This window comes from Talpa europaea (genome assembly GCF_964194135.1).
Source record: "Talpa europaea genome assembly, chromosome: 11".
NCBI classification, from domain to species: Eukaryota; Metazoa; Chordata; class Mammalia; order Eulipotyphla; family Talpidae; genus Talpa; species Talpa europaea.
The window spans coordinates 78,513,182-78,539,640 of NC_140078.1; the positions used below are offsets into that span (position 1 = coordinate 78,513,182).

The window sequence follows — 26,459 nt, forward strand, 5'->3', positions numbered from 1 at the left end:
CCCTCACCTCTGGCCTGTACCCCAGTTCTTGTATGCATAAATAAAAAATCCTAAAAAAAAAGGAATCGTATCTAAAAAAATAGCAAAAATATCCAAAATTCAATTTTAATACTTTTATTAACACTTCTCTTACATTAAAAATTCATAAATTATTTTCAAAACAAGAACTTTACGCATAATTTTAAAAATTGCATATGAAAGTAATTTAAATCCTCATTTTCTCATCTATTGAATTTAATGAAATTTGGTACTTACTTTGTTTTCATAGCATATAAAATTCAAATGAGACAGTACATGGCAAAAAATTACAGCTAGATAAGGGTGATATTTTGCCTTTACCTATGATAATCCCATAGTACTGTCAATAACTTGATTGTAGGGCCTCCCTGGTGGCACAAGGGGTTAAGACGCAACCTATGAAGCTGTTCACAGCCTCTGCAGCACAAGTTCAATTCCCCAGCCAGGGAGCCACCCACATGGCGCAGCAGACCTCTCCTGACTCGCCCTCTGCTCCCCCCAGCAGTGTACTTTGGTCAATCTGACTGTTCTGTACCCCACTCTATCTCTGGTGAATCCTCTCACACTCTACCCCTCCCCTCCACCCCCGCACTTCTGGCCTGTACCCCAGATCTTGTATGCATAAATAAATAAATCTTTAAAAAAAAACCTAGATACTAGTCCTTGGGCAATTAATTTAAGATTTCATGCCTCTTATCTCATCATTAAGCCCAGATTCAGAGTTAGGAATGTTATTGCTCTACATTAGAGACTGCTGAGAACAATCTGGTTAATGATAATACTTACTAAAACCAAAATAAACAAATGTGCATCTCAGGCATTACTATCAATAACTATGCTGCTTTTTTTTTTAAAGATTTATTTATTTATTTATACAAGTACTGGGTACAGTCAGAAGCGTGGGAGGGTGAGAGAATTCACCAGAGCCAGAGCGGGGAGCAGAGCAGGCAGAAGGACCAAAGTACACTGCTGAGGGGAGCAGCGGGCGGCAGGAGAGGTATGCGCGCCATGTGGGACCCCGGTGGCCGGGGAGCAACCGGGGATCGAACCAGCGCTGCAGAGGTTGCGAGCAGCTTCGCAACCCAGCGCTCAACCGCTGCGCCACCGGGGAGGCCCTATGCTTTTTTTCAAATGAATTGTTTTTCTTTCTATTTTGGAAGAAGTCAAAAGAATGTCACTTGAATTCCACTCTCCACATAACTTTTATAAATCAAGGATAACCTAAATTCTCCAGTAGTAAAATATTCTGCATTGGAGCAAGCTTGAAAAGATGTTCCATTTCCAATATAACTTCCACTATAATCTTTTATAATGATGAAGCCAGGCTTAATTTTTTTCAAAAAATTTTCTTTGCCAAAAATTCTTTACCATTAATTTTAAAAAGAGTAATAATGGAATCTTAACATGATCTATTATAGACATGAACCACTTTCAAAGTTTTTCCAAGAAACCATCTACAAACCTAGACTTACCAGACACACTGTATCAAATGTTTGGACATCTCTATTTCAATGTAAAGTCAAAAGCGAATAATACAAATTAACCAACACTCTGAAATGACTGGCTATATTTTAAAATGACATTAATAACAAACCTGAGGAGTCACTGGCTCACTTCCATTAACACTGTCGGGAGATTTTGTGGCTTGGATAGATGCATTCTAAGAAAAAAGAAAAACATCATAAAGAAAAGGAACCAAAAACTAAGGTTTTAAAACTGTCAAGAACGAAGACTATTATCAAATCCTATTAAATACACATTTCTGTTAAACAAAATTAGTAATTACTTATTAGGATGTTTTCATGCAAGGCAAAACTAGTCTGGTAAGTATTTTTTAGAAAATTCGTTTTGCTGTAGTACATGAAACTAAATAGCAAAGATTAGTATGTAGGAAAATTTATTAAAAGCTGATCACATACCTCTTCCCATTACAAAGTCCTAGTTTTTTCCCCCGTGACAGAACTATTATCTGTTTCAATTAGCAAAAAACTCATTCAAAAAGAAAACTATCCAGAAAAAGAAGTAATGTCAATTGTTCCCAGTAAAAAAATATTCAAATTAAAGTTTTTGAACTAAATTCTGAAAAAATAATTTGACTACATGGGATGGAAATGCTTCATTCATTAGAAGCCAGCAGCCTAAAAGAAATTATAACAATTTTCAGAGAAACTTGTAATTTAAAGTATCTCCTTTCACATCTGAAAACGTTTTGTTTTGGTCTGTTGCTATGACAAGTGCTCCAAGTTCAGCAACATTCTACTAATTACATCATGCTGGAGTAGGTCCAAGACAACAAATGAGATTCTTTGCAATTGAGAATTCTATATTGCATCTATAAGTGTCTAACTAAAATTACAGCTATAGAAGTAGTTCATGATAAAAATAACCTCCATGTTTTAAACAAAAGCATTTGACCAAATACTAACCACTATGTTTCAGTGAGTTGGTATCTAAGTCAGTGAAAGTACATTTCCCCTACATCTCTTCTGTCAACCAAGAAAAAGTTAAATATATGATCTTACTTATTCTTAAATATAGGTGGAGGAGACATTCAGTTTTGCGAGTGTTCTCAATTTTTTTAACTTCCATTAAATATCTGATACTAAGAAATTAATTTTTAGGTGTGATAAATGTATTATGATTACATATCTTTAGTCCTTATCTTTTAGAAATATATGCTTCAAATAATCCAGTAGGGATACTGGGGAAGGGGAGGAAATTCTTACGCCACTATTACAACTATTTCCACTTCTAGAATACGTTTGAATTATTCCCTAATAAAATTAAAGTACCTCCTCATCTAATATAAAGTGAGTTATCAAATTTTACAGTGCAATATATTTTCTTAAAGTTACATATGGGAGTAAGATTGGAGGAATATACAGATTAAATTTTATCTTCCCATTCGCTGACACTTCAAAGAACTACAAGTTACTATATAGATGGCATGTATTTGTGTAGCATCCTAATTAAAGTTTTTCTAAAAATATGCTACATTACACACCATAAAATAAAAAGGATACTTTATAGAGATCAACAGGTCTCTTAGTATACTGAAAAGTATGATGAAAGGACTCCATAAAATATTTAGGCTTAGGAGAAAGTCACAGAGTTCGTATTTCCATTCTAAATTAACTGACACATGATTGTGGGTCATACAAAAAAAAAAACCTACTCTATATTGTTTGAAATCTCACCCTATCAAACACAGCACAAAATTTGAAAACGTTCTCTCCCTGCACATACATTTCACTTTAGCTATCATATCATATATGTAAATAAATTCAGAACAGCTAAGGAAAATACTGACTGATATTACCCTATAAACCTGAGTTAGGAATATCTAGAAGTGAAATTAGAGATTTTTGTCACTACCTCTAATAACTTCTCCATTTCTGCCCTGCAAACTCTTATTCATCTTTCAACTTTCAAAAGCCCCTTCATTTGTGAAGCTTCACATGGCTTGCCTGAGGTCTAACAAATTCCCCATGTTGGTATTTTCTTCTATGAAGCTTTAATTTCTTCGTATTGGAATTCCATGTTGATGTGACTACCTTCATACTGAACCATAAACTCTGAAAGGGGAAGAACCCTGCATTTTCATGCTGGTCCTAAAGACCTAACATTTTACGTGGCTGCTAGAAAAGACTCAATAAAATGCTGTTAAATTGTTTTGCAGTTATTTCTTTCAGTCTAGGAAGACTTTTGAAGGCCTTCTTCCAGAAAGAAGCATCAAACTAACTCAAAAGATATCAATACACCAGTATTTTCTACTGGAAACAATTTTTAGATATAACAGGAAAACCCTTCCAAAGTACAGTTAAATTAAAAAGCATACACAGGGTCCCTGCCAGATTCATCTTCAATTACACTTTGTTCACTCTTTCAATAACTACTTATTCACTACTAAACTAAGGATACAGCAATTTTTAGAACTTGAGGTAAAGAGATAAGATTTTTGGAAAACTGAATTAAGGAACAGTCAGCAGTTGGTGAACTCAATGTAGTAAGTTAGAACCCCACCAAATTTTTACCCTAGTATATAGGTTGTTCTAGAATTTCCCTTTGTCCTTTGAGAATAAATTATCACACGAATGAGTCAAAATCTAAATAAACACCTTTAGTCTACTTTATTTTTAAGCGTTTCCAAAGCCTCCATTTTTATTTTTTTAAAGATTTATTTATTTGTACATACAAGAACTGGGGTACAGGCCAGAGGTGCAGGGGGTGAGAGGATTCACCAGAAAAAGTGGCGAACAGAACAGGCAGACTGATTGAAATACACTGCTGAGGGGAGCAGCAAGCAAGACAGGAGAGGTCTGCTGTGCCATGTGGGTAGCTCCCTGGCCAGCTGGGATCGAACTCCTGCTACAGAGGCTGCAGATACCTTCACTGTGCTGTGCTTAACCCCTAGCGCCACCAAGGTGGTCCAGCCTCTATTTTTAAAATATTGCCATTTTAAAATATTACCATTTTAGGCCTCCCAGGTGGCACAAGACACACCTATGAAACTGGCTGCAGCTGGGGAGCTACCCACATGGCGCAGCAGGCCTCTCCTGACCTGCCCGCTGCTCCCCTCAGCAGTGCATTTCAGTCAATCTGCCTATTCTGCTCCCCACTCTGTCTCTGGGGAATCCTCTCACCTCCCCCCACACACACACACCTCTGGCCTGTACCCCAGTTTTTGTATGCGTAAATAAGTAAATCTTAAAAAAGTTAACATTTTAACAATAGGATAGGTACTCAATACAAATTACTTTTATGTAGTTATGGAATTGGGACAAATTTTTTTTAAGTCTCTATTATTACTACATGAAGTACAAAGCAATATCGTTTTGTTTTTAAAATAAATTCACTCTAACTGGAATGCCTAAAAATAGTGGTGTGTTTGTTACATATTGCAGAATACCGAGAGACCCTGAGATCCAAGTTAAGGCATCACCAGATCAACCCTTTTACTAAGAACTGCTTTCTTTTGTAATAAATAAACATGGAATTAGCATGTAATTTACAACTGCTATTGGCCCATATGCAGACCAAGTTACTACTGGCTACAGAGGTTAAATACAGGAACACACCCATTTCATCACCAGTTACTTAATAAATTAAACCAATTCTCAGAGTTTTTAAAAGCCTCAATCCCTGTTTAGTCAGCGTGCAATCTTAACACCCAAAGTGATCCTAACGAGGCAATCAAACATGTCTAAAATTACTTACTAAATTAAGAACTTGGATATTTTAAACGATGTTACATAAAAAAAAAAAAACTGGATGCTTTAAATAGAAAAAAGTCCACTTTCCCAAAATGAAATGATATACAAGATTCAAAACAATGAATTCAGTCAGTTGAAAAATGATAATTATTTCTATATTTAATACATAGAAAACTGATACTATCCCAAAATAAGATACAATTACCTGTTACAATGGAATTCTTCTACCTACTCAATGTTTTTTAATTACAGATTTACATACACTGTATTTTTCCCAAAAATATAAATTACATCTCAAAATATTCTTGGCCTCTACCAATAGTAGAACAGAGATTTCTAGCAATGCATATCTTTTTAAAAGGCAAACATCCTAGGGAAAAACTTTAGCATTTAGACATAGCGAAGGTAGTCATTACATTCATGAAAACAATGTTATTTGTGTTGCTGTTAAAATGCTACCAGAAAGCAAACCAGCCATCAGAATTCAACAATTTACTCTCTGATTTTTTTAAGCAGGGTTAGCAACATGGCACCAAAGATGCTTTGAGAGAAGGTAAGTGACAAGCAACAAGAGATTTGCTTCTAGAATTACCAAATCACTTTGCTTCCCCACAAAGGGAATGCAGAAAGCGGTGGAAGGACTCACCACACTGTCAGTCTGTGTTTTAGGCTGTTTGGAGGAATCCAAAGCAAATATAGTATACTCAGAGAGAAAAGCAGGCTCTGCTATCATCCCGGCTAGGAGCTGTCTCATTCAATATAATAAGCAGAGGTATAAAAATAAAACAAATAATGAAAATCAAGTCATAAGGGCATGTTGCAACGTGTTCTCATCATGCTACATGCACAACACTGTGTTGGCTTTTTACCACCAAGACCACTCCACCCAACGAAATAATTTACTGGGAAAGATCAGGAATAGAGTTGAGTTGATCAAGTCCAACTATAAACCACTTGCTTATTGACATACAAATGACATATGCAACAGGCACCACAGCACATAGCACATCTGGCAATTTGGGGTAAGAATTTATACCAGTAAAAACAATAAATGGTAAAGAACACAAAGCCTTAGTATAACAAATATTGAGCCATTCATTTTATACATTCAAAAAAATAAAAGCGAAATTTCTGGGGAGAATACCTTTAAATCATCATTTATTTATACTTACATGCAAAAATAGTTTTCCCCAAAATTTGTACAGAAGAAAATTTTAAAACTGAAATTTCTAATGTTTTATAGATAAGTTCAATTATACTAATCCTTCAAATATATATTCTGTTTCCATTTTCTTTGAGAAACTACACTACACAACAAGATAGTAGCAATCATGAATAAATTAAATGTTTAAGAAATAATTAAATGAACTTTTTGACAGTGGAGATTACACGTATCTACATATGATAAAATTGCATAGAACTACACACACACACAATAAGTCCATGTAAAACTGATGCAAACTGAATAAGCTCTGCAAATGTCAGAGTTTAGCTATGTGGGTGTCCTTGTTTTGACAGTTTAGTATAGTCATACAAGATGTTCCCTTTGGGAGAAACTATGAAAAGGGTACACAGGATCTCCAAAATTTTTGTAACATCCATGAGTCTATTAGTATTTCAAAATAAAAATTAGTATTTGGAAATATTAGCAATGAAAGTGTTATGTATTGCAAAATATATAATAAAGAGCTTATATAAGAAAATAAATGTTGGCAAAAGCTTAAGAACTTACACTTTTCTCCTTAGTACTGTAGCATTATAAATACTACCTAGATCCTACACTAACTCTTCATCAGGTTGTACATTACAGACCATCTTATAGTCATGACAAACTTTTTTTTTAAGTCTCCTTAGGTAGAATTCAAGAATTGATTTATACTAGATCCTCAAATTTAGACTTAGCAGTATACTAAAAGAAACTAAGTGCCTGTTTGGCTCTAAGAAATCAGCCTATCCAAGTCTCTACTCCTACTGAAAATCTTGCTTTCTTAGAAACTCAGAACAGATGTCATTTTAAGTTAAAAGATATAGAAAGTCACTCTTAGGCTTCCAAAGTTATGTTTAAGCCAAATGACTCATGCACACAAGGAAATAATTTTAAATTTCTCAGTTAGAGATATATTGGAAATTTTAAGAGAAAAACACAAAAACTGATGCCAATATAGAAAAACATAGTGACCAAACATCTCAAAAGATGTTGCAGTCAGACATGAATTTACACCTTGGTCCCTTGTCCAAGTAAAAGCAAAATGTATCAAAATTAGTTTCCACTGAACCTTTCTGCCAAGGTATTGTCCTTGTCATTTGCTTTCTGTGAAACTCTTACAAACTCCATAAAATTGTCACAGTTCAATCTCTCAAATTCTATTCAAATTCTAATTTAAATATGCTAATAATTCACTCCCACTATGGGTTCCTTGCTGAAGCCATTATGTGAAGTAACACTGATTGAAGTTCATGTGACTAAACATTCACAAAGACTACCGAAAACTCTTATCAGCTGTGTGTTGAAAGCTTTCCCTCTAACCACCATGTCTCTTCCTCTCATACATTTTTCCCCCCTTAATCTTGTTTTTTTGGTAGAGTTACTCGATATTCTTTTAGAATTTCCCAATGTTCTCTTGAGTTGGGACCAGTCTGAGTTTTGTTCTGATTAAATTTTTATGTCCATTTTTTTTATTTCCATGATTTTCAATTGGTTCTTTTTCATATTTACCTATACTAGTTTTCTTTTGGCCTGTTTACATACATACATGCACTCACACACACACACACACACACACACACATACCCCTTCATGTTCTTTTTAAGAAAACTATGACTTCATTCATCTACATTCTTTAAACTTTATTTTTTATTATTTTTTTAATTTTATATATATTTACATCATTTTTCATTTTTGCACAATGTATGCATTTTCATCTTGGTTACAGTCCCCTGTACAATTCCCACCCACCCTTGTTTTGATCCTACTCCCTCCTGCCCCCCCATAGTGTGTCTCTGATTTATAGTTGCTTGTTGATTTTGATTTTTACTTTAAGAAAATTATTACTTCATTCATCTACTGATAATTATTTTAAAGCCTTTTCCAGACTGTTGTATTATTTTCATTTCACCTGCAGCAAATTTATATCCCAGATCCTGTTTTTACTGGTTGCCTTCTAAATATTTGTTTCAGAATATATATTTTACAGGCTCATTGTGAGGAAGATATTATCTTTCTCCTTCCTTCATGCTTACCTCTCATTCAATCCATCTAATTCCCTGCATCCCAGCTTGGGTTTCCTGACCTATGGCAATACCAGGGTTATCACAGACTCAAGTCAAAGTCAACATGAGATTTGTCTTAGTTCTCGATCATGAGTACTCCTTAGGGACAGCAGCTTCTCACAATGGTTCAGAGGGCTCTAGGCTACTTTTTCAACCACCTTTCAACAGCGTTAGAAGCCACACTTCAGTCCCCAACTCACAGAACTAAATCTAATTCTACCAGACCTTCTCAACCAGAATTCAAAAAGAAAATTAAGTCCTAATGTCTGCTCTAAGGCATCTTCTAGCAAGGTACCTAATGAATTAATGTATCTCCTATTAGGGGCGGCAGGGGGGAAACCTTATTGTCTTAGCAAGTGTCTAAGTATTTCTCCTTAGAGTTTTTGTTTCTATCTTCACCAACTTGTTATATACAGCTGTTGTTAGCAACACTTACTAATTTGGGTCAATTAAATTCACTCCATTCTGATTTGCAACAAAGTATGCATTTAGGGAGTACTTGAAATAATACACTCTGTAGAAGACAGAAGAATAAAACTGTCTAGAGCAGCAACAGGTAAGGAGATAGGCAGAAAAGGTGTGTATCATTTTAATTAGGTACAAAATGATGACTTCAGACTCTGTTTTATCTATACTGACATTTGTATTACATTTAAAATCCTTAAACAAAAACAAAAGCAAAAAAGAACAAGGTATCTTTCCCTAGCCTATCACCACTGAAAACCCCAAGAGTTTATAAAGATTGGGAGAAAATGTGTATCAGGTCAAGAAACCAAAAGTAGCAACGCGGATTCAAGGATTTTTCACTAAGTCCAGGTCACCTGAAACTTAGAAAAACAATTCATCAAAGATCCGCTTGCCTCACCAATTCTAAGAGTACTTAGCACACTGAACAATTAAATGGAACCGAGGTTGATTCTTCAAAAAGATCAACAAATCTTTTGTTTGACTGACAGAGAAAAAGTAAAGAGAAAACACACATTTTAACATCAGGAATGAAAACAGAAAAATCTCTACTGCATTTACAGAAATAAAAAAAAGATTAAGGAACAATTGTTGCCAACAAATTGGATAACTTGGATGACACAAAATTGCTAGAAAAACACAATTTACCAAAACTGACTCCCCAGTTTAAAAAATAAAGAGAATGAATTAAAAAATAAAGAGAATGAATTAATAATCAAAATATGGCCTGCAAAGGAAAGTCCAGGATCAGATAACTTCATTAGTAAGTTATACTAAACATTTAAAATTTACCAATCTTATAAAATCATCCCCCAAAAAAGAGGAAGAAACACTTCCCAACTCATTTTATGAGGAAAATATTATTTCTAATACTAAAACAAGACATTGCCAAAAGAAAGAAAGAAAAGTACAGGCCAACATCTCTCACAAATACAGACACAAAAATTCTCAACAACATATTAGCAAATCAATCCAGCAATGTAAGATTATATACCATGAACAAGTGGAATGTATTCCAGGAAAGCAATGTTGGCTTAACATCCAAAAGCCCATTAATTATATTCAATCAACAGAATAAAGGACAAAACCACATATTTATTTCAAAATATGCAGCAATGTGACAAAATTCGCCACTGCTTCATCACAGGAAAACTCAACAAACTAGGAATGGAAGGGAAATTTCTCAACATAATAAGAGGGATCTATTAAACACCTACAGCAAATACCCTACTCAAAAGACTAGCTGATATCCCAAGATGAGAAACAAGACAAGTTTGTCTGTTCTCATCATTTCTGTCCAAAGTTGTAGTAGAGATTCTAGTCAGAGCAATTAGGCAAGAAAACATAATAAAAAGGCAGCTAGATTAAAGGAAGATATAAAACTATATTTGCAGATGACATTTTCTTATATATAAACATATCAAGTAATCCACTAAATAAGTACTAGAACAAATAAATTCAGCAAAGATTGTAGAATATGAAATCAATTTCAAAAAATCAGCTTTATTTCTATCAAGGAGCAATTGAATTTAAATAGTATCAAAAAGAATAAAATACGTGGGAATAAATTTAATGAACATAGCACAAAACATATTCTGAAAACTAATATTTTGGTTTTTTTTTCTTCCTTCCAATCTTTTTTTTTAATATCTGATTTTTTTAAAGATTTATTTTTTTAATTTAAATTTTTAATTTAAATTTTATTTTTATATTCCCCATACAATTACAACCCCCTTATTTTGACCACAATCCCTCCTTTCCCTGGCCCCCATGCCCCCATGCCCCCATAGAGTGTCTCTGGTTCATAGCTGTTTGTTGATTTTGATATTTTCTTTCTTATAGTAATTCTGTTTCCTGGTCCCTTATTTAAGTTTTCTAGATTCCTGCTATGAGTGAGACCATCTGGTATTTTTCTTTTTCTTTCTGGTTTATTTCGCTGAACATGATCACTTCCAGCTCCATCCATGTTGCTGCAAATTGCATGGGTTTGTCTTTTTTGAATGCTGAGTAATATTCCATGGTATATATGTACCAGATCTTCTTGATCCAGTCATCTATTTTTGGACATTTGGGTTGTTTCCATAGCTTAGCTATTGTAAATAGTGCTGCTATAAACATAGGGGTACAGGTGCCCTTTGGAATTGATGTTTCTGTGTCCTTGGGGTAAATACCTAGGAGTGGAATTGCTGGATCATATGGAAGCTCCATCTTTAGTAGACTGAGGAATCTCCACACAGCTCTCCATAGTGGTTGGACCAGTTTGCACTCCCACCAACAGTGCAGGAGTTCCTTTTTCTCCACAACCTCACCAACATTTGTTGTTGCTAGTTTTTTTTTTTTTTTTTAATATATTCTCCCATTTAGTGGGATGTCTATTTTTTTTTTTGGCATGTTTTATTTATTTGTTTGTTTGTTTGTTTGTTTATACATGCACTGGGTACAGTCAGAAGCACAGGAGGGTGAGAGAATTCACCAGAGCCAGAGCGGGGAGCAGAGCAGACAGAAGGACCAAAGTACACTGCTGAGGGGAGCAGTGGGCAGCAGGAGAGGTCTGCGCACCATGTGGGACCCTCCTCCGGTGGCCGGGGAGCAGCTGGGGATCGAACCGGCGCCGCAGAGGCTGCGGGCAGCTTTGCAACCCAGCGCTCAACCTCTGCGCCACCGGGGAGGCCCTGTTGCTAGTTTTTTTAATATGTGCCATTCTCACTGGTGTAAGATGGTATCTCATTGTAGTTGAAAACTAACATTTTTGTAGAAAGAAACTAAGACTTAAATAAATGGAGAAAAGGGAAAAGAAAGAGGACAAGGAGGTGTCCAAGATAAAAAGTTTGCTAATTAATTAAACCTGATAAAAATGATACAAGAAGCACCTTAGAAACCACTCTACGTTCAAAGAGTGTGGGAGAAACATGAATAATGTTCAAAGTGAATGCAACAGGATATTAATACTGAGCTCTGAACAACAGAGCTGATTTAGGAATGAAAGAATGGTTTAATATTCAAAGCCTCCTAACATAATGCATCCTAGGGAGGATGACTAAAAATAATTCTGATCAATATAATCAGTAATTTAATCATAAAATTAGAAAACCCCTTTATTTATTGTGCAGTAAGTTGAACTAAAGCTTATATTTCATTTTGTAGTCAAAAATGCCATTTAGTACTCCCAAAAAATGTTTCAATCAGAAACAATATGCTAAACTAGCTATGAAACAAAGGTTCTTTAGTATCAAAATTTGGGAAGATATAGAAAAAATCTTTATTTTACTCTAGCCTACTGTAAAAGAATATGCATATCATTCCTTTCATCAAAGATTATTTTGTAAAGATACATTCAATTAAAACATTATAGAGAATTTTTTTTTTAAGGAATAGTAGCAATCAAGTCATTTTCAAGAGTTCAACTACATTGGGAACCAATATGTTATAATTAACAACTAATATACTGAGGAATGACGTCACTGATTGCAAAAACCAATTCTATTCACTACTGCAGCTCTCATTCACATTGAGTACATGCATAAACTAAGTTCAACAGCATTAAATTTGAAATAATAAAGTTAAAGAAATGCAATAAATATTTTTGCATAGAAGAACTGGAGTGCTGCCTCCCCGGTGGCGCAGAGGTTGAGCGCTGGGTTGCGAAGCTGCCCGCGGCCTCTGCGGCGCCAGTTCAATCCCCGGCTGCTCCCCGGCCACCGGAGGAGGGCCCCACATGGCGCGCAGACCTCTCCTGCCGCCCACTGCTCCCCTCAGCAGTGTACTTTAGTCCTTCTGCCTGCTCTGCTCCCCGCTCTGGCTCTGGTGAATTCTCTCACCCTCCCGCGCTTCTGACTGTACCCAGTGCATGTATAAACAAAAACAAACAAAGAAACAAACAAATAAATAAATAAATAAACATGCCTCTATAGAAAAAAAAAAAAAAAAGAAGAAGAAGAACTGGAGTGTAGGTCAGAGGTGCAGGGAGGTGAGCAGAGTCACCAGAGACAGAGTGGGGAGCAGAACAGGCAGATTTATTGAAATAAACTGCTGAGGGGAGCTGCTGGAGAGGCAGGAGGGCTCTGCTGTACCCTGTGTGGGTTAGCTCCCTGGCCAGTGATCAAACTCAGGCCATACAAGCAGACTTAACCCCTAGGCCACCAGGGAGGCTGCTAAATAAGTATCTTTTTAGAATTGTTTTAAAGCAACCTTTATCAAGGCAATTTGCAAATAACTTCCAATTTTTTAAATTTGAATATCTCCTAAGTCACACCAATGCCATTCTATCCTACAAAATAGAGCATTACAAGTGTTTGTGCATTAATGCTCACTAGAGATTATAAAATTTAGGTTATAATATTCAGACTTTCTTCAAACTAATCTACAGAGTCAATGCAATCCCAACAGGAATCTCCATAGGCTTGCTTTCTTGCTGTCTTTTATTCTGGTTCTGTGGAACCTGAAAATCTAATTATAAAATTTATATGGAACTTACGTGTAAAGGAATAATAATAACCAAGGCATTCAAGAACAACAAGGAAGGAGTGCTATGGACTGAATGTTTGTGTCCCCAAAATTCATATTTTGAAGTTCTAACCCCCAAAGTGATGGTGATTGGAGGCAAAGCCTTTAATAATTAAGAATGAGATGAATTCATAAGGGTGAGGTCCGCACATTAGGTGTCATACCTTTATAAAGGGAGAAAAAGTCGTAAGTGCTCTTCCCCAATCTATTCCAAGGTGCATGAACCAAGGAAAGGTCATGCTAAAAAATAATGAAAAGACAGTATCTGCAAGCCAGGTGCCCCTACCAGACACTTTGATCACAAACTGCCAAGTCCCCAGAACTGTGAAAAACAATAATTTGTTTAAGCCACTCACTCTATGGAGTTTTGTTAGAGCAGCCCAAACTGAAGGACCACTACTGTGCCTGACAGTGTCTCTTTTCTTGACATGGTTGGTGGTTACATGGGGATTCACTGATTTATGTATTTATGTTCTACCCTTTTTTCTATAGCTATAGCACACTTCACAGAAGAAAAAAAATAGTTGCAAGTCACAATGAATCAGTTACTTTACAGTTTCCCATCACTAGCATGATAATATAGGCCTTTTTCCTAAGTGAAACAATGTTGAACAAATTATGAAATTATTATGAAAACTTCAAGTATTAAATGCAGGTACATTATCCTCTCAAACTAAAATGTACAAAGAAAACATATTTTATAAAAGCATTACTACTATTTGTAAACAAAGAATTACATTACAAACAAAAACAAAACCTAGAAATTATTGTAACATAATTATTCTGTTTGTAATACATAAGACCTAGCAAAATAACTTCCCATTTTGTTATTAATGGTAGCATTACATTTCAGTTTAATAAGTGTCTTGTGAGAAGTTTTTTAAAGAAGAAATTCCAAACTTACCTCTCTATTGGGTGTACCTTCATCAAGTTGCTCTGTAATTGAAGATGTCCTGCTCCTGATTCCTGTTGGTGTTGAAGAATTGGAGGAAGCCTAGATTAAAAAAAATTGCACAAATTAGAAAGACTACCTTGACTAGTGTACTATGAACTGGATAGTCTTTCTCTCAGTCCAGGCCCAAAGAGCCCAGTAAAAGAAAGGAAAAAAGCAAACACATAAGAAACAGAAAATGATAACCAAAGCATAATCAATTTTAAGACACAGTTTATCTATTATATCCTTGGTCTGACTCTGATCAAGGACTATAATCTTAGCTAAATTATCTTTTGGAGGGTTATGTGTCCTTATTTATAAAACGAGGCTGTGATAACATGATAATAATAATAGGGAAACTGAAACTAGGTGAGGAGTATATGAAAACTTGCTATACTCTCTTTGCAACTTTCCTGTGAATCAAAATCATTTCAAAATAAAAAGTCCATTTTAAAAAAGTAAGATTGTCAATTCAATCTTTAAGGTGCCTTCCAGTTCTAACACTCAATATTATGAAATGCACAGGTAGACATGGCTCTTGTCAAGAACCTTGCTCTCAGTCCATCTACTACCCCACAGTGAGAACCTGAGGTACCAGTCAATTTAGTTCTATAAAGAACAATCTAACTCCTATAATCCTTAGTACAAAAACCCTCAGTAATATAATGCCAAAACTTCAAGACCCTCTCTCACCCATGATAAAATAGATCTGAACTCATCTATTGAGAGAAATAAGTCTGTCTTACCCTTCTGTAGTCTATACAGCACCACATATAAAAGGTATTTAATAAATATTTGTTAAATTAATGAATGAATGAAAAAACAAAACTTAACCTGTCAAGTCAGTGTACAAACCACTATGGAGCAGCTGGAATGCAAAGATCATAAAGAATGTATACACACACACACACACAATATATGTATAAGTATATATATATACACACATATATATACATGCACACACATACATACTTAGTTTATGATAAGCCTAACATTTTATTTTTTTTCATTTCACACTCTTTTTTTAATATTTTATTTTATATAATTCTAACATCATTTTTCATTTTTGCACAATGCATGAATTTTCATTTTGGTTATATTCCCCATACAATTGCACCCCCCCCCTTATTTTGACCCTAATCCTTCCTCTCCCCTCCGCCGCCACTCTCCCCCCTCCCCCCACTGCAGTGCATCTCCAGTGCATAGCTGCTTGTTGATTTTAATTTTTACTTTGTATTAATTAGTCTTTTTCCTGGTCCCTTATTTAGGTTTTCTAAATTTCTGCTATGAGGGAGACCATCTAGTATTTTTCTTTTTCTTTCTGACTTATTTCGCTGAACATGATCCCTTCTAGCACCATCCATGTTGCTACAAACTGCATGTGTTTATCTTTTTTGAATGCTGAGTAATATTCCATGGTGTATATGTACCACATCTTCTTGATCCAGTCATCTATTTTTGGGCATTTGGGTTGTTTCCAAATCTTAGCTATTGTAAATAGTGCTGCTATAAACATAGGGGTGCAGGTGCCCTTTGGAATGGATGTTTCTGTGTCCTTTGGGTAAATACCTAGGAGTGGAATTGCTGGATCATATGGAAGCTCTATCTTTAGTAGGTCAAGAAATCTCCACACAGCTCTCCATAGTGGTTGGACCAGTTTGCACTGCCACCAGCAGTGCAGGAGAGTTCCTTTTTCTCCACAACCTCACCAACATTTGTTGTTGCTAGTTTTTTTAATATGTGCCATTCTCACTGGTGTAAGATGGTATCTCATTGCAGTTTTGATTTGCATTTCCCTGATCACAAGTGATGCTGAACATTTTTTCATATGCCTATTGGCCATTTGCATTTCCTCTTTGGAGAAGTTTCTTTTTAGCTCTTCTGCCCTTTTTTTTTAAAAGATTTATTTATTTATTTATACAAGCACTGGGTACAGTCAGAAGAGTGGGAGGGTGAGAGAATTCACCAGAGCCAGAGTGGGGAGCAGAGCAGGCAGAAGGACTGAAGTACACTGCTGAGGGGAGCAGCGGGCAGCAGGAGAGGTCTGCGCGCCATGTGGGACCCTCCTCTGGTGTCCGGGGAGAAGCTGGGGATCGAATCCGCGCTGCAGAGGCTGCAGGCAGCTTCACAACCCAGCGCTCAACCACTGCACCACCCGAGAAGCCCTCTTCTGCCCATTTTTGACTGGATTATTTTCTTTGTTTTTGTTGAGTCTTATCAGCTCTTTGTAGATGTTTGTGATCAGTCCTTTATCATTAGTGTTGTGTGCAAAAATTTTCTCCCAGTCGGTGGGGTTTCTCTTTGTTTTGGTTATTGTCTCTTTTGCTGTGCAGAAGCTCTTTAATTTGATGTAGTCCCAGCTGTTTATCTTTGCCTTCACCATCACTTAAGCCTAACATTTTAAATCAAGACAGATGTTGAATAAATGATGATGGAACAACTGGTTGTCTATATGAGGGAGAGACCCCAATTATCTCCTTACCTCACAGTTATTTTAAGATTTGAAAGCTTCTTTAATATTATAAAAGAAAATATGAGCATATTTCTATAATCTCTGAATGGGGAAGTGATTTTTATGTCAAAAGCAGAAACCAAAAGGAACTTTAATTGGAAGGAGGGGAAAAACACCAACAAAATATGACAAAATCTTAATAACCTTTTCTTATAAACAGCTCTTTTAAGTGTGGAAGTTAGAACTCAGAAGACTGGCTAACCCAGTTTTCTTTTCATCGAGGACAGATGACCTGAATTCTACCAGTGAATACACCCACATGAGACTGAGTTACAACTAAGCACTGAGAGAAAACAGACATGTAGAAGTAAAATTCGTCATCTGGCAAGCATGGACACAGAGCCATGAGGACAGAGCAGTGTGGTGGAGGAGAAAAGGCTGGGGCGGAGCTGAGGTAGCAGCAACACTCTTAGTATTGCAGTCGCCACAGTGTGGCGGGGCCCAAAAGCAGTCCAGACTTTCAGGCCCCCCTGGAAATTTACAAGCTACTGAATATTCTTTAATAAGTTCCTTTTCTGCTTAACTAGCTAGACTGAGTTCTGCTGCTTATCACTAAGAATTCCAATACCTTCTAAAAGATGAGCCAGAAAAAAATATAGATGAAATTAGCTATATGTAGACATTATCTTAAGGGATAAGAGATCTTTTCCCAATCAAGACAAACAGAAATGATAAGGACCTAAAACATGTTTAAAGAAAGTGGTTGACGGGCCTCCCCGGTGGCACAGCGGTTGAGCGCTGGGTTGCGAAGCTGCCCGCGGCCTCTGCTGCGCCGGTTCGATCCCCTGCTGCTCCCCGGCCACCGGAGGAGGATCCCACATGGTGCGCAGACCTCTCCTGCCACCCGCTGCTCCCCTCAGCAGTGTTCAGTCCTTCTGCCTGCTCTGCTCCCCACTCTGGCTCTGGTGAATTCTCTCACCCTCCCGCGCTTCTGACTGTACCCAGTGCATGTATAAACAAAACAAACAAACAAATATAATAAATAAATAAATAAACATGCCTCTAAAAAAAAAAAAGTTATTATTTAAAAAAAAAAAAGAAAGAAAGAAAGTGGTTGACTATAAAATAAAGCTGAAAGTCTTACCAATATTTTAAATATCCAGAAATGTATGACTAGAAGTCAACACTATACTTACACAATGGCAAGAGAAAGTAGTCATGGAAAATGTTTAATCCTAAGGACTAAAACTAAACTACAAATGCCCAGCGCACTTTAGAAATAGACTTCACTGAAACTAAAGGAAATTCAGTAAATCATTTTTCCACCAAGAGCCATAATTTTCAAATCCTGTCAGCTTCAGCGGTGATAGATGATTCAAAGGCTGCCATTATGAGAGGAAAGAGCTCTGTTTATATCTGCTTTCAAACGATTGTATATAATGTCTCCTTTAATTAAAGGGCTACTGTGGAGGCAAAAAGTTAGGAAAATAATTAGGAAAGTACCACCAAACTAAAGGAAGTAGCTCTTATCCAACTCTCTGCTGTGATTCCATCATCTCCAAATAATCTTTGGTTAATGATCAGCTTGCCAAATTGCCAAATACCAACAAAGTCACTAGGCAGTGACTTTCCAATCACATGAAAAGAATAGCCACATAGTGAATTTTTTACACTGGCACTAAGTTTTCTTATCCTGGCCCTGTGTGAGCCTAATCAGTAACTGAGAGTAGTCTCATCAGTTCTGGATAAACTAACAAAATCAGATGTTGGGGGTTACAAAATTGAAGAATAGTTTCCAAAACACACAGTCCTCAGATAAGTAGCACCATCTGGCAAGGTTTGGTCTGATGACTTGTCTTTAGGAATACGGATCGCATAAGGGAATGGACTGACTATAAAGCATAAATCGTGCAGTAAAAGCATAAGCGTTTATTCCAAGGTCCTGGATCACTAATGGGCTATCCTCACTTCAAAATATAAAGGAATTTAGAGTCCTTCAAACTAATTGTGATAGCCATGAGAAATCTGAAGACAGATTTCTAAGGCATTTGTCAAAAAGCCTAATGGCTCACAATATTTTTATTGCCAACCAACTGACTATAAATTGACCATGGACCTCAAATTCAGTATAAGAATATGTAACATATAAAGCAGAATTTTAAGATGACCCCAAATTACCCTTGCCCTATGAATATGATATCATTTCCTTGATTATCTTACACTACACAGCAAAATGAATTTTGCAAATACACAAGTATATTTATACTTATATATTTATACAAGTATAAGGTTATAAATATACAAGTATAAGGTTACTAATCAGTTGACTTTTGAGTTGATCAAAAGATTATCTCAATGGGTCCAAACTAATCATAGCAACCCTTCAGATATAAGTCTAGCGTGCAGAGGCAGATGGCAGAGAAAAACTCCTGCTGTCCTGAAAGAAGGCAAAATGCCTTTGGAGGCCAAGTTGTAAGGAACACCAAGTAGTCTCCAGAAGTTAAAAGTGGTTCCCTTCAACAGCCAGCAAGAAGTAAGAAACAAAGTCTTAACAACCGCAAAGAACTAAATTCTACCACAACCATTTGAGGAAGGAAAAAGATGATAAGTTCAAGATAAGAACAGTCAGGATGATACTTTGGTCTTACTTAGCCTTGTGAGACCCTTCGCAGGGAAACCAGTCACACCATACTAGACTTCTGACCAAACTTGTAATAATTTCTAATTACAGTCACCTTTAGGGATAATAAGCCTTGAATGTCATGTCCCTACACTATGTTTTTTCATTATTCATTGAGACTCTACTCAGATATCACCCTAACCCTCTCCAGACCTTCCTATGTGCAGCCATATACTACCACTATACCAGGAGTTCCTAGCCCTCAATCACATGGTGGAGAGACTACTACATCTACCCTTCAAATACCCAGTATAGCACCTTAATAGATTCCATTAAATAAATAAGTGCTCTATAATTATAAATGCTTTCAAATACTTTATCTTTTTTCATCCTTATAGCCAGTGTGAAAAATAAACAAGATAATATCATTATCTTTCCTGATGAGAAAATAAGCAGCTCAGAATGCTTATGTGGCCTTCCCAATTGCATACTGCAAAATCTGGGTTAGCATATATGTCTTTTGATTCCCTCATCTACATCCCTGGGACCCAGGGAGGAGTGTGGGTGTGGGGTCACCCTTTCACACAGATATCTCTGAAACAAAAATTTTACAGAACCTTAATCTTTATGATATAAGATGCCATATTTTCTGACCTAATTTATTTTTTCACTTAAAAAGAAAACTGAGGCCTCCCCAGTGGTACAGCAGGTTGAGCGCCATGCTGAGAAGCTGTCCACTGCCTCTGCAGCGCGGGTTCAATTCCCAGCCCATCCAGGGAGAAACCTACATGTCTCAGCAGACCTCTCCTGCCTCGCCCGCTGCTCCCCTCAACAGCATCTTTGGTCTGTCTGCCTGTTCTGCTCCCCGCTCTGTGTGCTGGATTCTCTCACCCTCCTGCACCTCTGACCTGTACCCCAGTTCTTGTATAAATAACCTTTAAAAAAAAGGGGGGGCTCCCTGGTGGCGCAAGGGGTTAAGATGCAACCTATGAAGCTTTCCGTAGCCACTGCATCATGAGTTCCATCCCCCGCCTGCCAGGGAGCAACCCACATGACACAGCAGACTCTCCTGACTCGCCCGCTGCTCCCCTCAACAGTATACTTCAGTCAATCCACCTGTTCTGTTCCCCACTCCATCTCTGGTGAATCCTATCACCCCACACATCTCTGGCCTGTACCCCAGCTCTTGTATGCATAAATAAATAAACCTTTTAAAAAAAAGAAAGAAAACTGATCTCAACTCACTGATTCAATACCCCAGTTGAACTGCTTTTACCATACCATGTTGTCTTCATAAGAACAGTGTCGACAAACATGGTCACTAAAACTTAAATCTGGAGTACATCAAATATATTCAACATATTTTAATTATACAAAAAAATAGAAATTAAAAAGCATAAATTCTAGCTGAGCAATACAATCTAAAGATAACTGCAGGGTGATTAGATTGCCAGTACAAGAATGTAGACTAAACACTATAGTTTACTTTCTTTCCCTCCCCAAAAAAACCACTGAAAGTTTAAAAAAGAGAGACCATCTACAATAAAGACGACAATTTCCAAAGAATTAAAAGTAAAAGGAGTCAATTCAAATTGGTAGAGAAATCAGGTAGGCAAAACTCCAAAAATACACAGAAGATTGCAGGAGAGGCAGCAGCAACTTTTTCCAACAGGAAAAAAAAAATCACAGGTTTTCTGCAAGAGGAGATTATTGCTCTCAGGGATTAATTAAGGGTTTATACTTCAAGCAGGTATTTGGGGTCAGCCTCCTCCAACCCAAACATATCTCAAAATTAATTGCCAAATATAATAAGCAACCTGCCTTAGAAAAGCTGGAACTCCAATAGTGGGAACTGAAGCCACAGAATAGCAGGGTAACAATATACCCCTGTCTGCCCACAGCAATCCAAGTGCCACCCAATTCATGACAGTTTATGTTCCAAGGCAATTATTAGTAGTGTCCCTGATCATCCTCAAAAATGTTTAGATGATAAATTATATGGTGACTTTTCAAGGTAGAACTCCCTTTGTATTGGCTGGCAGAGAAGGAATTCTTACCTGACTTTCTTCCCTACCCATATCCCACATACAAATTCTAGCCTTTCACATGAGAGAGAAGCAGGTAAGAGCAACGAAATCCCAAGTCACCTCTCAAAATAAATCATCCTCCAGGACTTCATAAATATCAATGAACAGCCAACAATTAACAAAACATTTTTCTTTTAAAAAAGCAAAACAACAAAAACATGGATAAATATAACAAGTATAAGAAGTGACCCAGAGGCCTCCCTGGGGGCGCAAGGGATTAAGCACTGCACTATGAAGCAATCCACAGCCTCTGCAGCACAAGTTCGATTCCTGGCCATCCAGGGAGAAACCACATGGCATAGCAGATCTCCCCTGTCTCGCCTGCTGCTCCCCTCAACAATGTATTTCAGTCGGTCTGCCTGTTCTGTTCCCCACTCTGTCTCTGGTGAGTCCTCTCACCCCCCCCCCCACATCTCTGACCTGTACCCCAGCTCTTGTATGCATAAATAAATCTTAAAAAAAAAATTGACCCAGAAAAATAAGGTTTGCTAATATTTTGTAATTTAGAAGATGAAGAAACCAATCACTGTTAGCTAAAATCCTATGCTTTTAGAACCCAGACCTTCAGTAACACATTAACTGAAATTCTATATCAAAGTTTCTGGCCGTGCTTCCTCACCTGTGCCCAGGGATGTGAGTTTTTTAATCTGCTGCAGCTTCAGTAGAATATAAAGATGATGTGTTCTTGGATTTTTGAATCTCACTATTTAGCAAACTGGGTTAACTCATCACAAAAGGTAGGGAGATAAAGCTTCTGTTAGAATTTTTTCTTTCTGTTCTTCCTATAAAGCAGATGAGAGAACTTTATATGGCTTTTACCCTATTCAGATTTCATGGCAGATTATTTTTTTAAATCACATAAACCAGGGATTGTCATTACCAATAGCCATTATATACTCTCAAATTAAAAGTATAACATTTAATACTGATTCTTCTGACCTTAAATGTCTTCTCAGGGAGTTTGCTTTCCCTAACTTCAAGATTGAGGAAATCACATAGTAAACTTGAATTTACAGTAAGAAAATGTTCCTTCAGGAAAGGACTCTTCTGTTATTTTTGGAATTTTTTTCTTTAACTTCGATTTCAGAAACCATTAGTTGGGAATACCACTCTAAAAAGTTCTGATTCTGCAAGTTTGAGATGGGGCCCATATTTTGCTTTTTCTGATCAAACTTTCATATTGTGGCAAAATATATGCAACATAAAATCTACCATTTTAACTATTTTTAGGTGTGCAATTCAGTGGCATTCAGTATATTTACATGGTTGTGTAACCATCACCACTATTTCCAGAACTTTTCATCTTTCCAAACTGCAACTTTTGCTATTACAACTCCCCAGTCCCCCACTCCATCAGTCCCTGGCAACCACAGGTCCACTTTTGGTCTCTATGAATGACTACTCCAAGTACCACATATAAGCAGAATCTTTTCATATATGTACTTTTAAATTTTAAGTTTTTGTAACATTTGAAAAAGCTGGAAGTGTTGAAAAAAAATTATTCATGTACTACATACACCCCCAAAAATTACTAGATAGTCTTATATCATGTTTTAGTGCTTCTTTTATACAATTAGTTCTACAAGTTTAAAAATGCAAATAGATATCTGTTGTTAAAAAGTAATATTAAGTGAAACTTGATTTGAAACCTCTTGTAGCTTTAGTTTTAATTAGTGATTAGGCTTCATGTCACCATGAGAGTTGAACAAATCATTACTTAAAATAATATCTGCCAAGTAAGGGTATAAATAATCTTAGCACAAGCCTCAAAAGAAGTGATTGGGGGGCCTCCCCGGTGGCGAGCGGGTTGAGCACAGCACTGTGAAGCTGTCCGCAGCCTCTAAAGCAAGAGTTCGATTCCCAGCCAACCTGAGAGATTCCCACATAGCACGGCAAACCTCTCCTCTCTCACCCACTGCTCCCCTCAGCAGTGTATTTCGGTCCATCAGCCTGTTCTGCTCCCCATTCTGTCTCTGGTGAGTCCTCTCACCCTCGCGTGCTTCTGACCGATACCCCAGTTCTTGTATAAAAATAAATAAATCTTTTGTAAAAAAGAGAGAAGAGAGGGAAAAACAATGATAAAAATAAAAATTAAAAAAGAAGTGATGGGGAACTATTAGAAGGTCTCATTGTTAAGCAATGTTCTCAAAATTTTAAGAAACCCTATACTATGTCACTGTTGTTGCTGCTGGAAAATTTTGCAACTGTGATGCAAATGATTCATTCATCCCAAAACTACACCTGACAACTCACTCTACTTGAAAAATACCCATCAGGCAATCTCATTTAAGGAAAGCAAACTAAGAACCAAAAAGTATGCAACTTTTTGTTTTCTAAACACTCAAAGCAAATTGCTCAAAATTTGTTTGTGGTCACTAGAACACTTTAAAGAATTCCTTAGATACTTTTTCTTATTGTACCGAAAATTTTAGTTTAGGTGTCTTGATTCTAAGCCCATAACAGTTCAAAAGCAGGAAGAAGAAAATAACAAGCGAGATCTCAAAATAGTTATAAAAAGTAAACCAATTCAAACAAATAAATAATCTTGAATAAGCGGGAACTGTCTTTCACACCCATGAAATTTTTGAGGATACGGTCCTTAGACACAGAATAATATAATTTCAAAAATGATGACCCCCCCCATGCATCAAGAAATGATAATAAACAAATTCAAGATCCCTTGCTGAAGAAAACAAGATACATGTAATCTTTCACAAAAAGACTGCTTTTTTAATTCACCCTTAAAATAAAACAACCTTAACTTATTGAAAACAATAATCCAGATCTCCTCCTGCAGGTTTCTGGAGGGTTCTGAATAGCAAAATCTGAGATCAGAAGAGAATCAAGTTTCTATTAGTAGCTGATCACTAATAATTTACTTCTGCATTCTGGATAAATACACATATTACCAAAGAGGATTGTTTTAAATCTTCTGCGTTCAGTTATTTTATTTGATCCAGATACCCTGTCTCACAGAGACAACAAGCTTTAGAAACTAGATGCTCTAATAAAAACTTGTTTTATTAGGCTTCTTGTACAAACCCTAAAATTAAGAGAGATTTGCTCCATCTGTTAAGGCTCAGAAAGGTTGGGAAGAAGTTTAGCAGAAGTCCTGCTCTTGGCAAAAAAAGACCATGGGCTGCTCGCACCAAAACACACATTCAGGGCCTCCCTGGTGGCGCAGCGGTTGAGCGCTGAGTTGCGAAGCTGCCCGCGGCCTCTGCGGCGCCGGTTCGATCCCTGGCTGCTCCCCGGCCACCGGAGGAGGGTCCCACATGGCGCGCAGACCTCTCCTGCAGCCCGCTGCTCCCCTCAGCAGTGTACTTCGGTCCTTCTGCCTGCTCTGCTCCCCGCTCTGGCTCTGGTGAATTCTCTCACCCTCCCGCGCTTCTGACTGTACCCAGTGCATGTATAAACAAAAAAAATAAATAAATAAATAAAACATGCCTCTATAAAAATTTTTTTAAAAAAGTAAATAAATAAATAAACAAAAAATAAACAAAAAAACACACATTCAATAACGCATAAGAGACTGTTTCTTTAACAATACCAACACGCCCCCCTTTTCCTGCAAACTGTCATTTCCTGAATCGAAAGCATCCGAGAAAAACAAACGTTAACAAGACTCTTGAAGAGCTGAAGCAGGGCAGGAGACCGGCCTGAGTGTCAGCCCCTCCGCCGCCAGTCCGGGATGAACCAACTTAGGCGAAGTGACTAACTCGTGACAGCCCTGGGAGCTGGACGCCGGCCACACCGCCACCTCCTTCAGGTCCCAAAGCTCCGGCAAACAAACAGCCCGGCCCTCTAGGCTTCGGAACCAGGCTACTCCGTCTCGGGTCCTGCAGAAGCCCTGCAGGACCCTGGCCTCCTCTCGGGCCGGGATGGGAGAGGGGATTTCGGTCAGTGAGGTCAAATGATACAAAGGACCCAGATTTTCCCATCCAGCTCTCTCCTGAGCTGCAATTTCGAAAACAGATGAGAAATCCTTCGAAATGGGTCAAAAATTATGCAACAGCGGCGTGCACAGGTCAGATGTCACGAAGGACCCGGCCATCCCCACCCGGTCTCCTGAAGCCGAATCAGGACACGGGACCTGAGTCAGAAGTCAGAGGACCTAGACCCCCCTGGACCACTGGACCAGTTCAGAGTTGGGGCAATCCCCAGTCAGAGGTCAGGGGTCACGAGGGCACGTCCCCCTCCTCACCGCCCCCCAGTAGGTGTCAAAGGTCGTGGGGCACTAAGGAGCGGGCGGCGGCCATCGTACCTGAGTAGAGGCCAGCGCCTGCTGGAGCTGCTGCTGCTCCTCGCTGATCTTTTGCTTCAGTTTCTTGAACATGGCGCAGCGCGGGGGTCCTGAGGATGAAACAGACCTGAGGGACGCACGCCCGGGGGGCCGCCCGCCGCGGCAGCAGCTGCGGCTGCTCTACACCAGGGACGGCGGCGGCCGGGCCTCGCCGCCTCCTCGTTGGGCTCGCAGGCGGATCAGGACACTTATCCTGCGGGTGTCGGCGTCGCCGCCGCCGCGTTTCCTTCTCCTGGTTGCCACTGGCTGGCCCCGGCCCCCCATCCAGCCACGGCAGCGGCGGCGACGGCGACAACGGCAGCAGGTGAACGGTGTGCCCAGGGCGCCTGCGCGCCCTACGTGGAGCTGGCCCGGGAGGCTCTACGGCACGCCGGAGGGGACACGCGCGACCTCGGGCCGGCACATGCGCGCTCGGGGGTGGCGCCTGAAAGCCGGAAGTGGGGGGGGGGTGCTGGCATCCTCGCTGGAGCGGAGGGTCGCGTGGAGAGCCGGCGTGAGGACTGGTGTGGGCTTTGGGCTTTGGCTCTGTGAAGTCAGGCCTGGAGGGGGCCGCTTCTAATTGAGGACCGCGGGGCTGACAAGCCCTCAGCGAGG

At 38.2% G+C, this 26,459-nt stretch overlaps 1 protein-coding gene across 3 annotated transcripts in view; it reads right to left on the reverse strand.

Moving 5' to 3' along the window:
• The window catches only part of GOLGA4 (golgin A4), a gene marked incomplete at both ends in the record, with an annotated part of 94,366 nt that extends 68,468 nt beyond the window's left edge, over positions 1 to 25,898 (reverse strand). For 2 of the 3 annotated variants that reach the window (XM_084247004.1, XM_084247003.1), the window contains 3 exons: positions 1,613 to 1,678; positions 14,374 to 14,463; positions 25,827 to 25,898. In XM_084247004.1, coding sequence (XP_084103130.1) covers positions 1,613 to 1,678; positions 14,374 to 14,463; positions 25,827 to 25,898 — 228 coding nt within the window. The remainder of the gene's footprint in view (positions 1 to 1,612; positions 1,679 to 14,373; positions 14,464 to 25,826) is intronic. The other variant, XM_084247005.1, reaches the window with a different exon arrangement.
• Between the last annotated feature and the right edge of the window lie 561 nt (positions 25,899 to 26,459).